This window comes from Micromys minutus (genome assembly GCF_963924665.1).
Source record: "Micromys minutus genome assembly, chromosome: 28".
Classification (NCBI taxonomy): domain Eukaryota; kingdom Metazoa; phylum Chordata; class Mammalia; order Rodentia; family Muridae; genus Micromys; species Micromys minutus.
In genome coordinates, this window is record NC_137963.1 from 22,825,270 (window position 1) to 22,839,103 (window position 13,834).

General features: G+C 41.8%; 2 protein-coding genes across 2 annotated transcripts in view; one reads left to right on the plus strand and one right to left on the minus strand.

Annotated features, from left to right (window-relative positions):
- The window catches only part of TMEM38B (transmembrane protein 38B), a 42,692-nt gene extending 42,227 nt beyond the window's left edge, over positions 1–465 (minus strand). Inside the window, exon 1 of the mRNA XM_080940026.1 lies at positions 305–465. Within this exon, the coding sequence (XP_080796152.1) occupies positions 305–416 (112 nt within the window). The 5' untranslated portion in view covers positions 417–465. The remainder of the gene's footprint in view (positions 1–304) is intronic.
- A 12,043-nt stretch (positions 466–12,508) lies between these two features.
- On the plus strand, positions 12,509–13,634 carry LOC308438776 (serine/arginine-rich splicing factor 10-like). The gene has a single exon (XM_080940266.1). The coding sequence runs from the start codon at positions 12,597–12,599 to the stop codon at positions 13,146–13,148; it is 552 nt and encodes a 183-aa protein (XP_080796392.1). The 5' UTR covers positions 12,509–12,596; the 3' UTR covers positions 13,149–13,634.
- Positions 13,635–13,834: the final 200 nt, after the last annotated feature.

Here is a 13,834-nt window from a genome sequence, read left to right on the forward strand (position 1 = left end):
AACGTTGTGAAAATCACATCCCATCCCACGCGTTTCACGGATGCTGGACTACATGCCAAGTGACTGTTACCTGTACCATGTCTCTAGTGACTGAGAAATCGCAAAGCCACCCACTCTCCTGGTTTACCACGCTAGCAAGGTGCTAGGTCCCACCTGAGACGTTCTGTTCAGGGGTCTACATCACTTCCTAAGGCTGGGTCTGAGTCGGGTGCTCTGTACTGAGGGGTGGGCCGCAGGGGACTCTGGCGTCCCTGCCTCGGCAGCGAGGACGCGGAACCGGGAGCGCGTCAGGCCCTTCACTCACCTGGCCGCTGCTTCAGCGCCATCACCGACACCAGGTAGTGGGCGATGTCAAAAAAGGGAAACATGGACGTGCGGGAGAAGGCCAGAGTCATATCATCCCACTGGTACAGCATGACGACTACCGACCCCGCCAGCCCCAGCAGCCGCGGCTGCCGGTTCCCCTCCGGCGGAGGGGGTGGGGGAGGGGACGGCCGCGCCAGCTCCAGTCCTGCGCGTGCGCCCGGCGCCTAGGGGGCGGGGTCAGGGACGGGGGGGCGGGGCCGGAACGAGAGGCGGGGCCAGCGGATTATACCCTGGCCCTAGTTCTCCTAATAAAGGTATGACATTTTCTCAGTGCTACAGGCAGTGCAACTGCCCCAAGGGGCGACGCTCAGTCAGATTCTGTGTAAACAGATGCCATTCGTCTTTTACTGAACAAACACGATGTAACTCATTTGTTACTTAGTGACGATATGAAAAATAAAACGGTGATGTTTTATCCATAATCCCATGAAACTTGAGTTTTCCCTTATTTTCAAGGACTTCACAAATGTCACAGACATAAAAAGTGTGAATGCCATGCCAAGGCAGTTGGTTAGGGAAGACCATTGCAGGGGAATGCATAAGATATTAAAAGCTAGTCTGTAAATGTTAGAAGTTATTTTGGTTAGACTAGAACCTGAAACATGAAATTAGAAAAGAAATGAAAAGGCCTTTCACAGTGAAACCAGGCGGTTTAAACTCTTGATCAATCAATACACCGTGCTCGATCTTGTTTACCAAAAGCCCTACCATTGTGCTGAACTGGTTGTTCAAGTGACGAAAATGGGCGGGTCCCTGAATTTGCAATCCAGCACCAAAGATTTATGAGAAGAGACTAGGGAATCAGCAATGTACTCACTGGCCCAAGACAAAAGGTAGGAGTAGATAGATGCTGGTCCTAAGGACAAAGAGACTGCCAAGCAGAGTAAAGAGCATGCAAACCCCGCCTGCAAACAGAGCCAGGTTTGGAAAAACAAGAAAAGGAGCAATCTGCTGAAATTAGTTGCAAAAGAACTAGAGATAAAGGAAAAAAGTGAGGCTGGGTAAGAAAAATAATAAGTTTGGCACTTTTTTTATCTGACATGTCAACAGATCACGCTGTTACATGTATAGCATCATGTGGAATATGTACCACAGGAGCCAGTAGGAGAGGACATAGGTGACTGTGATCTTGCTGCAAAGGCAATCGCGTCTTCTCCCGAATTCAACTTTTACCATTAGCAAATGTCATTTAGCAAATGTCATTTACATCCCTGCTTTGTACCAAGAGTTCACTGGCTGCCAGAGGCACTGTCCTAAACACCAGACTTAAAGTAGAAGAAAATGGTAGCAACTTTCTTCATTTCATAACCTGTCAAGAAACAATAATCTTGATAAAATGCTTTTTGATGTGCTTTTCTAAGCAAACACTTTCTATAGAGAAACATTTCTCTTCAGCTTCTGGCACATTTTGTTTATTATAAAAATAACAAAATAAGAAACACCCAAGGCTTTATTAGCTTTCTCACAGATATTATGGTCTCCCTGACATTTGACTCAGCACATGAGATTAAAGTTAGCTTGTTCACATCTGCCTAGCACCTAAAGACAATGTTTTTAAGACCTAAAAGAAATGAATTAGTAAGATCACACACACACACACACACACACACACACACACACACACACACACACACAAATCTATCCAGATTTTGTATGTGCCTATTATATTTGCTTCTGGTCACTACGTAAACTACTTGGTCTAATGAAATGCTGTGTAGTTGAGGAAAACAGGAATGAACTGGGGGAGGACTTAGAAGAGGAAAGAAAGATGGGGATTTGAGACAGTGCGTCTGGGACTATTCAGACTTTTCCTGATGACCGAAAGTTATTTACAAATGTCGCTGATAAAATAAATCCAAGGTCTACAACTTAGAAAACGAAGTTGGGCTAATCAGAATATCATCTAAGAAACTTTGACTCAAGTTCTTTAATGCATGTGGTGGTGGTGGTGGTGGTGGTGGTGGTGGTGGTGGTGGTGAGAAACTTGTGAAACTAGTATTTTTCTAAACCAAGTGTCTGAACAGTAGAATTATTGGCATCTGAACTGAACAATTCTTTTTGGGCTGCCCTAGATAATGTAGGATATTTAATAGTTTCCCTTGTGCATGCGTACATGCACGTACACACACACACACACACACACCAGCTGTAATGATCAAAAATATCTCCAGATATTTTGAAATGTTCCCAGCATTGGGAGGATTACAAAATCATGCACAGTCCAGAGCTACGCTGGTGAATAAGTAAACAAAAGTGCCTCTATTAGTACAAACACTGGGGCCATGCCATAAAGTTAGCCAGAGGCTAATTCTGGAACTGCTCTCATAGCCCACGTAAGTCTGTTTGTTTGTGTCCCGGAGACTCAGCTTCACAAAAGGCATTTTCTGTCTTTCCCCCCAGTACTGCTTCCTAGCCACTGAGTGGCATGCCTTTAACTTTGACAAATTCATTATAATTGTTTTTTAAGCACCACGAAGAGTACAAGAAAAAAAAAGTTTCATTTTAAAGTATTTTTAAACTGTAGTATTCTGGATAGGCATTTTTATCTAAAGTCCTTTTCTTAAACTAATTACACTTATTTATTGCAGGTTATGCATATGTGATTCATAGACATATGCAGGTCAGAGAACAACTCAATGGCAGTCAGTTCTCTCCTTCTACCACGTGGGTCTCACAGGTTCCAGACTCAGAGCCTCAGGCTTGGGGGCAGATGTCTTTACCTACTTGAGCCATCTGACCGTCTCACATAACATAATATTAATAGCCATTTAAGAGCTTCTCAGTATCAAATTATATTACAATAAGATATGACATATAAAACACACGGGCTTTTATTTAACCTTTATTTGGGGAAAGAGAGGGGAGACAGAGTTTTTCTGTGTAGCCCTGACTATCCCAGAACTCATTCTGTAGGCCAGGCTGGCTTTGAACTCAGAGAGTCACCTGCCTCTGCCTCCCACATGCTGGGATTAAAGGCTTAGGCCACCACTGCCTGGCTAGAGTTTGACTTGTTTAATGTTTAGAATTATAAAGGAGGGTTAACTAAAGAATTTTGGTCACACTCAAAATACGCACCACAACCAACCACCAGCACAATGAGATTTCGGTGATTAAGTCAATCTGAGAATTCATTTAACATCTTTGGTGTTGTATCTGGGGAAATATGACCTTGCCCCTTATTTCTTACACTTGAAATGAAATTTTTTTCTCTAAGTATCAGCATTATTCATACTTCCAGTAAATATAAAACTATTGGACTGAAAACATTCTCCAAGTACAAGCTTAACTAAATAAAAACCTGATGTCACCAAAGGCAGTATCTAATGGTCAGCAAAGCTAAACGGCCGGTCACCAGTATGGTAGCTGCCAGTTCCCTGTGGTTCTCAGTATCTGTAGCAATCTGTCTCTGGTCAAGGGTGACAAGGAAGTGGACCTAAAAACTTGAAGAAAGTAAAAATATTTTGGGGCCCAAAAGATAGCTCAGTTAGTGAAAGTCCTCACTACACAAACATAATGACCTGAGTTTAATCCTCAGAACCCACAGTGACAGAAAGAATCAACTCCCACAGAAGTTGTCTAACCATCACCTGACTGCCTTGGCAAGCATGTGACGTGTGTACACGCCCCGACATATGATGATGATGAGGAGGAGGAGGTGGCTGCTCTGGCAAGGACACATCCAAAGATCTAGGTCTTTATGGTCTATCTGGAATGACACACCTTTAATCCCTCTGGCAGGGATACCGACATGCCCTTAGGGTACACCTTTAATCCCAAACAATGAAAGTAAGGTGAGTTTAAAGAAGGAAGAAGACAAGTTTGAAAGTGATGAATCAGAGAAAGATTGCCCAACTCTCATGAGAACAGCACAGGAAAGAGAGGACTAAAGAGAGCAGTTGGGGAGGAGGGGGAGTTTTAAAGACACAAGTTCCAGAGAGAACAAACTAGACACAGGTGAAAACGTGAGGAGCCAGAGAAGGAGAAGGAGCAAGAGAATTAGAGCATATTGCCAAAGTTAGTATGAGGCTAAGCAAAGCAATTCAGTGAGAAGCCAGTTTGAACCAGTCAGTTTGGAGAGGAGTTTTGAGCCAGAACAACTGAGTTGGGACAGTCAACCAAAGGTCAGGAAGTCTGAGTTCATTCAGCAGTAAGCCTCTGAGATGACAATTACACGTGGCAAATAAATACCATTTTTACAGAATCCTGTGACAATGAAGACAAGTTGACCATCAGGCCCAAGAAGAAGGGAAAAAAAATAAAGAATATTTCTGGGTCCTACAGCAACAGAGGGTCAGAGAATTCTCTCAGCTACTGACCATACTCAGTGCCAACTTCCCTCAGCCTACCCTCCTAGCTAGGAGACATAGCCTGCCTGGTGTGGAGAATATATCTTCTCCTGGTTAGTAGCTCTTGGCAGAAGGTTGGATTGCCTGGTTCAGGTGTGAGACACATCTGTACATCTGAAGCAATCTCCTGAAGAGATATATATCCTCATTTCCCCCCTCTCCCTCCCTCCCTCCCTCCTTCTCCCTCTCTCCCTCTCTCCCTCTCTCCCTCTCTCCCTCTCTCCCTCTCTCCCTCTCTCCCTCTCTCCCTCTCTCTCTCTCTCTCTCTCTCTCTCTCTCTCTCTCTCTCTCTCTCTCTCTCTCTCTCTCTCTCTCCCCCCTCACCTCTGGGGTACAGCATCTCACATACCAGAAACTGGCCTTGAAAACTCACTCTGGGGCTGGACAGATGGCTCAGCGGTTAAGAGCACTGGCTGCTCTTCCAGAGGTCCTGAGTTCAAATCCCAGCAACCACATGGTGGCTCACAACCATCTGTAATGAGAGCTGATGCCCTCTTCTGTCTATCACGTCTGAAGACAGCAACAGTGTACTCATATAAAATATATAAAATAAATAAATCTTTAAGAAAACTCGCTCCGTAGCTAAGGATAGCCTTGAAGTTCTAAGTTGTAATCATGTTTTGTTTTCTGTGGCATTGGGGATCAAACCCAATTTTGGTGCATGTTAGCAAGTGCTCTACTAGGTAAATTAAACCCCATCATTTTCTTCAAATCATTTACTTTAGACCAGTGCTAGAGGAAAGATACAAAGGCCATCAGTAACCAGCCAGAATTTTTATCCTGGTTCCGCCATTTTCTCTTACGTACACTGTAAGCACTGGGTTTTTTTCTCCTGTTAGACAAAGCTGAGACACTACAAGGGTTTCCTTTCGTGGGTGATACTGTGGCCGTCGTCCTGTCTTTTAACAGTATCCAGCAGACGCCATCACTTTCTCCTCATTTAAGATACTAAGAATGCAGGGTGGTGATGGAACATATCTTTTGTTGATTTTTTAACATTTTACTTGTTCACTTTACTCACTGCTCACCTCCCAGTCACCCCTTCCCACAATCCTCTCTTCCTTCTTCCCCTCTTCCTGTGAGCAGGTGGGGCTCCCCTAGGTATCCTGCTCCCCTACCACCATTACCACCACCCTCCCCAACTTCAGGTCTCTGCAAGGCTAGGCACCTAGGTGTTTCCTTTCCCATTGCACTGGGGCCAGATAAGGTAAACCAACTATGAGAACATATCCCACATACAGGCAACAGGTTTTCGGATAGCCCTTGCTCCAGTTGTTTGGAACCCATATAAAAACCAAGCTGCACATTGGCTACATATGTGCAGGGAGGCCTAGGTCCAGCCCGTGAAGGTTCTTTGGTTGGTGGTTCAGTTTCTCAGAGCCCCAAGGGTCCAGGTTAGTTGACTCTGTTGGTCTTCCTGTGGAGTTCCTATCCTCTCTGGGAGCTGCAGTCCTTCCTTCTGCTCTTCCATAACAGTTGCCAAGCACCAAGCTCCATTCACTGTTTGGCTATGGCTGTCTCCATCTGTCTGAGTCAGCTGCTCTGAGCCTCTCACAGGACAGCCATGCCAGACTCCTGTCTGCTAGTGTAAACATATCATTAATAGTGTCAGGGATTGGTGTCTGCCCATGGGATGGGTCTCAAGTTGGGCTGGTTATTGGCTGGCTGTTAGCTCAGCCTCTGCTCCATCCCAAGTTCCTGCACTTTTTGTAGACATGATAAGTTTTGGGTCCAAAGTTTTGTGAGTGGGTTGGTGTCCGTATTGTTGATGCCACACACCTTTAATCCCAGCACTCAGGAGACGGGGGCAAGTGGAGCTCTGTGAGTTCGAGGCTGGCCTGATCTACAGAGTCAGTTCTGGGACAGTCGGGGCTACACAGAGAAACCCTGTCTCAAAAACAAAAAGGAAAAAAAGAGAAGATACTAAAGAGAAAGTCCATAAGAATTAAAAGTATCAATGTTCCACCCAAACTAGAGCCTCTCCTCTTCCAACAGCTCAGGCAAACCTCCCCAAGACAATCAAAGGGAGACAGACATGAGGTAACACATTCTCCCAACTTCTGCTCTGAACATTCCATCTTCTATTCCTCTATGGTCAGGACATTCAGTGAGCAGAGGAATAGCCCAGTTAGAGAAAAGGAGTAAGACTTCCTAGCTGGTAAGTGTTGGTTATAGGTTTGGTTTGGGTTCTTCTGAGTCTTCATTTTCATTGTTGATAGCTTTCAGGTGGGGAGGTTCCGATGCTAACTGTTCACAGGGTGTATTTGTGTGTTTGCTGTTGATGACACAGACTTCCACACATTAAAGTTTCTTAACATCTAGTTCTAGTAAATACCATACATTATGAGTCCAACCTGTATATCCTCTGCATATTAAATTAATAATTATATTTGTCTCCTTGAGTCTCTCAAGAAGGAGTTCATTTAGAAAAATACTGGAAAATTTCTTCTGTCCTCCATCTGCACCAATAGATAGAGCCAGCAGCACCCAGAAGCACTCTCCCTCCTGAGCCCACAGGTGAGTTCCCATTTTCTCTCCAATGACAATCCAGGGAAATACCCAGTAAATATCTTCAATAAAATTATAGAAGAAAACTTCCCTAAACTAAAGAAAAAGATAACCATGAACATACAAGAAGCCTACAGAACTCCAAATAGATTGGACCAGAAAAGAAATTCTTCCCATCACATAATAGTCAAAACACCAAATGCACAAAACAAAGAAAGAATACTAAAAGCAGTAAGGGGAAAAGGACGAATAAAATATAATGGCAAACTGATCAGAATTAGACCAGACTTCTCAACAGAGACTATGAAAGCTAAAAGGTCATGAAAAGATGTCATACAGACCCTAAGAGAACACAAATGCCAGCCCAGGTTACTATATCAAGCAAAACTCTCAATTGCCATAGATGGAGAAACCAAGATATTCCACAAAAAAACCAAATTTACACAATATCATCAAAACACCCAGCCCTATAAAGGATAATAGATGGAAAATTACAACACAAAGAGAAAAATTACACCCTAGGGAAAGCAAGAAAATAATCTTCTTGCAACAAACCCAAAAGAAGAAAATCACACAAACATAATTCCAGGAAACAACAATCACTATTCCTTGATATCTCTTAACATCAATGGACTCAATTCCCCAATAAAAAGATATAGACTATCAGACTGGACATGTAACAGGACCCACCTACATACAAGAAATTCATCTCAGCAACAAAGATAGACACCACCTCAGAGTAAAAGGTGGAAAAAAATTTTCCAAGCACATGGTCCCAAGAAACAAGCTAGAGGAGCCATTCTAACATCAAGTAAAATAGATTTTCAACCAAAAGTTATCAAAAAAGAAAAGGAAGAACCCTTTTTACTTATCAAAGAAAAAATCTATCAAGATGAACTCTCAATCCTGACCATCTATGCTCTAAATGCAAGGGCACCCACATTCAAAAGAAGAAAGTTTACTAAAGCTCAAAGCATATATTACACAATAATACTAGGAGACTTCAACACCCAACTCTCATCAATGGACAGATCATGGAAGCAGAAACTGAACAGAGACACAGTGAAACTAACAGAAATTATTAAGCAAATGGATTTAACAGACATCTATAGAACATTTCATCCTAAAACAAAAAAAAAAAAAATCTTCTTTTCAGAACCTCATAATTCCTTCTCCAAAAATGACCATATAGTCGGTCACAGAACAAGCCTCAATAGATACAAGAAGTTTTAAATAATCCCATGCATTCTATCAGATAACCATGGACTAAGGCTGGTCTTCAATAACAACACAAACAACAAAAAGCCCACCTACACATAGAAGCTGAACAATATTCTCTTCAATGACAACATGGTCAAGGAAGAAATAAAGAAAGAAATTAAAGAGTTTTTAGAATTTAATGAAAATGAAGGAACAACATACACAAACTTATGGATAATACAATGAAAGCAGTACTAAGAGGAAAACTCAGAGCTCCGAGTGCCTCCAAAAAGAAACTGGAGAGAGCATACACTAGCAACTTGACAGCACAGTTGACAGCACCAGACTAACTAGAGACAGGGCAAAGAGAGTATCCAAATTACCAAAATCAGAAATGAAAAGAAAGACATAGCAGCAGAAACTGAAGAAATTCAAAAAAACCATCAGATCCTACTACAAAAGCTTATACTCAACAAAACTGGATAACCTAGAGGAAATGGACATTTTCTAGACAGATACCAGTAAGTTAAATCAGGATCAGATAAACAATCTAAACTGTCCCATAACCCCTAAAGAAAATAGAAGCAGTCATCAAAAGTCTCCCAGCCAAAAACAAGCCCAGGAAAAGATAGATTTAGTGCAGAATTCTATCACACCTTCATAAAAGACCTAATACAAATACTCTCCAAACTCATCCACAAAATAGAAACAGAAGGAACACTATCCAATTCATTCTTTGAAGCAACAATTACACTCATACCTAAACCACACTAAGACCCTACAAAGAAAGAAAACTTCAGACCAATTTTCCTTATGAACATCAATACAAAAACACTCAATAAAACTCTTGCAAACAGAATTCAAGAACACATCGAAAGGATCATTGCCCATGATCAAGTAGGCTTTATCCCAGGGACAAAGGGATGGTTCAATATATGGAAATCCATCAATGTAATCCACTATATAAACAAACTCAAAGAAAAAAAACCACATGATCATCTCGCTAGATGCTGAGAAAGCATTTGACAAAATTCAACACTCCTTCACATTAAAAGACTTAGAAAGATCAGAAATTCAAGGCCCATACCTAAATATAGTAAAAGAAATATGAAGCAAAGCAGTAGCTAACATCAAACTAAATGGTGAGAAGCTTGAAGCAATCCCACTAAAATCAAGGACTAGACAAGGATGCCCATCTCCCTCTACATATTCAATATAGTACTGTATTTGCCAGAGCAATTAGACAACAAACGGAGGTCAAAGGGATACAAATTGGAAAGGAGAAAGTCAAAATATTACTATTCGAAGATAATATAATACTATACTTAAGTGACCCCAAAAATTTTACCAGAGAACTTGTAGAGCTGATAAACAACTTCAGCAAAGTAGCTGGATATAAAATTAACTCAAACACATCATCACCTTCCTCTACTCAAAGGATAAACAGGCCGAGGAAGAATTTAGGGAAAAGATACCCTTCACAATAGTCAAAAAGAATATAAAATACTTTGGTGTGAACCTAACTAAGCAAGTAAAAGATCTGTATAACAAAAACTGCAAATCTCTGAAGAAGGAAATTGAAGAAGATCTCAGAAGGTGGAAAGATCTCCCATGCTCATGGATTGGAAGGATCAACATTGTAAAAATGACCATCTTGCCAAGAGCAATATACAGATTCAATGCAATCCCCATCAAAATTCCAACTCAATTCTTCATAGAGTTGATAAAACTCCACATAAAATCACTGAAACTAATAGAAGAGAAAGTGGGGAAGAGCTTAGAACGCATGGGCACAGGGGAAATTTTCCTGAACAGAACACCAACGGCTTATGCTCTAAGAGCAAGAATCCACAAATGGGACCTCATAAAATTGTAAAGCTTCTATAAGGTAAAGGACACTGTCAATAGGACAAAACAGCAACCAACAGATTGGGGAAAGATCTTTACCAATCCTACAACCAATAAAGGTCTAATATCCAATATATACAAAGAACTCAAAAAGTTAGACTCCAAAGAATCAAATGATCCTATTACAAAATGGAGTAAAGAGCTAAATAAGAATTCTCAACTGAGGAATACTGAATGGCTGAGAAACACCTAAAGAAATAAATGGTCAACATCCCTAGTCATCAGGGAAATGCAAATCAAAACAACCCTGAGATTCCACTTCACACCAGTCAGAATAGCTAAAATCAAAAACTCAAATGGTAGCAGATGCTGGTGATGATGTGGAGAAAGAGAAACAGTCCTTCATTGTTGCTGTGATTGCAAACAAGTGCAACCACTCTGGAAATCAGTCTGGTGGTTCCTCAGAAAACTGGACATAGTACTTACTACCTGAGGACCCAGCTAAACCACTCCTGGTACATACCCAAAAGATGCTCCAACATATAACAAGGACACATGCTCCACCATGTTCATATTTATTTATAAATATGCGGCCTTATTTATAATAACCAGAAGCTGGAAAGAACCTAGATGCCCTTCAATACAGGAATGAATACAGAAATTGTGGTACATATACACAATGGAGTACTACTCAGCTATGAAAAACAACCGAGTTCATGAAATTTTTAGGCAAATGGATGGAACTAGAAAATATCATCATGAGTGAGGTGACACAATCACAAAAGAGCACACATGGTATGCACTCACTGAGAAGTGGATATTAGCCCCAAAAAGCTCTGAATACCCAACAAACCATTCATAGACCATATGAAGCTCAAAAAGAAGGAAGGCCAGAATGTGGATTTCTCAAACCTTCTTGGAAGGGAGAACAAAACACTCATGGGAGGAAATACAGGGACAAATAGAGGAACAGGGATTGAAGAAAAGATCATCTAGAGACTGCCTCACCTGTGAATCCACCCCATATGCAGCCACCAAACCCAAACACTATTGCTGATGCCAAGAGGTGCTTACTGGTAGGAGCCTAATATGGATGCCTCCTTAGAGGCTTTGTCAGAGCCATACTGATGCAGATAAGGATGCTTGTAGATAACCATCAGACTGAACACAGAGACCCCAATGAAGGAGCTAGAGAAAGGACCTAAGGATCCGAAAGGATTTTCAACTCCATGGAAGGAACAACATTATCAACCAACCAAACACTCCACAGCTCCCAGGGACTAAAACACCAACCAATGAACATACATGGAGAGGCCCCTGGCTCCAGTTGCATATGTAGCAGAGGATAACATTGTCTGGCCTTTGGTCCAGTGAAGGTTTGTTTTCCCAGTGTAAGGGAATGCCAAGGTGCTGAGGTGGGAGAGGGTAGTTGGAAGAGGGAGCACCTTCATGGAAGCAAGGGGAGAGGGAGGGACAATGGGAGTAAGGGGAAAGGGGATAACATTTAAAATGTAAATACAGAGAATTGTTTTGTTTTTTAAAGATTTATTTATTTCTTTTATGTGAGTGCTTTATCTGTATGTTCACCTACACACCAGTAGAGGGCATCGGACCCCATTACAGATGTTTGTGAGCCACCGTGTGACTGCTGGGAATAGAACTCAGAACCTCTGGAAGAACAGTGTTCTTAACTGCTAAACCATCTCTGCAGCCTTGGAGTGGGGGTGGGAGAGGGAGGGGGATTTGTAAGGATGGGACAAGGAGGAAGAGGATGTAAAGTGAATATATTGATCAATCAGTAAATAAATGAAAAGAAAACCATGTGTCCATCACACATCTCCTAGTTTTACTGTTCACGTCAGTGTTCTGTTAGCAGAATCATCATGAATGGATGAGTAGCGTCCCAAGGACCACTTCAATTACTACTGAAAATTTTGTGAAATATAAAATCTGCAAAATGGGAGACTCAATTAGTAGTTTGTTATCTATAAAGCTGGATCTTCTTAAGGTTTTGCCTAAAAAGCTGATTTGTTAGTTGTAATAAACAGATAAGAAGCTGGTTGCGATTGTGCATATCTGAGCAGGACGCTCAGAAGACTGGCCAGCTCTCAGCAATGAGCCTGTCTAAAGCTAAATACGTGAATATGTACATAAGTAAGGAAATAAAAAACAAAGAAGTATCTTAATAGCAGAGTTTCCTGCAGGCACTTAAGAAAGGAATACTCCTCTGGGTCTGTGCGTGTGTGTGAGTGGATGTGAGCCGCCGCCGGAGCTGCAGACGGTTTGCCGAGCCCGTTAGCGCCGCTGGCCTAGAGTCCCGACGCCGTCATGTCCCGATACCTGCGCCCCCCCAACACCTCTCTGTTTGTCAGAAACGTGGCGGACGACACCAGGTCTGAAGATTTACGTCGGGAATTTGGTCGTTATGGTCCAATAGTAGATGTTTATGTTCCACTTGATTTCTACACACGGCGTCCAAGAGGATTTGCATATGTTCAATTTGAGGATGTTCGTGATGCTGAAGATGCTTTACATAATTTGGACAGAAAATGGATTTGTGGGCGTCAAATTGAAATACAGTTCGCACAGGGGGATCGAAAGACACCAAATCAAATGAAAGCCAAGGAAGGGAGGAATGTATACAGCTCTTCACGATATGACGATTATGACCGATATAGGCGTTCTCGAAGCCGAAGTTATGAAAGAAGGAGATCAAGGAGTCGCTCCTTTGATTATAACTATAGGAGATCTTACAGTCCTAGAAACAGTAGACCGACTGGAAGACCACGGCGTAGCCGAAGCCATTCCGACAACGATAGACCAAACTGCAGCTGGAATACCCAGTACAGTTCTGCTTACTACACTTCAAGAAAGATCTGAAAGCGGAGAAAAGAACCAAAGAAGGGCAGTTCAAGCGACCAAAGGGTGGGTGGAAGGTGCTGCAGTATGAATACTGTACGAATATTTTGACTCTGGTCTGAAAAGATAAAAGAATTATCGAAAACTACATGGAATAATTGAAGTCCCTTCAAGTTTGAAAGTAAGCATTTTAGGACAAATAAAAGGAAATTCAACTTTGTACTTGTGGAAACTAATCCCTAAATATGAACAGGTTTTTATTGACTCATGGGTAGCCTATCCATGATAAGTTACTGGAAACTAGGATGTCTGAATATCAAGGAAGACAGCCATAGTCTCTAACAGTGCCTCTCTTGGTCTGTCTCAAATTAACTTGGATGGTAAAGGTGTGGTCCAGTAAAGTTTTTCCTAGTTATCTCTTAAAAGTCAGTTCACTTAATGCCAGTGTTGGCTAATCTTGCCTTTGTTTATTCCAGTGCCAGTATTTTCTGCTTAACTGTTGTGTTGGCCTCTGAGTTTATTTACTTGTATACTACATATAGTTTACATCTAACCACTCCTTCCCACGCTAATTCCACTTATACTTGATGTCCACCCATAAGGGCCCGTCTCTTCTCACCTCCTGTTCTCTCAGTATGTTCAACAGATATTTACTGAACCCTTACTGTGGGCAAAACATACTGCATAATTGGAGAGGAGAACAGATT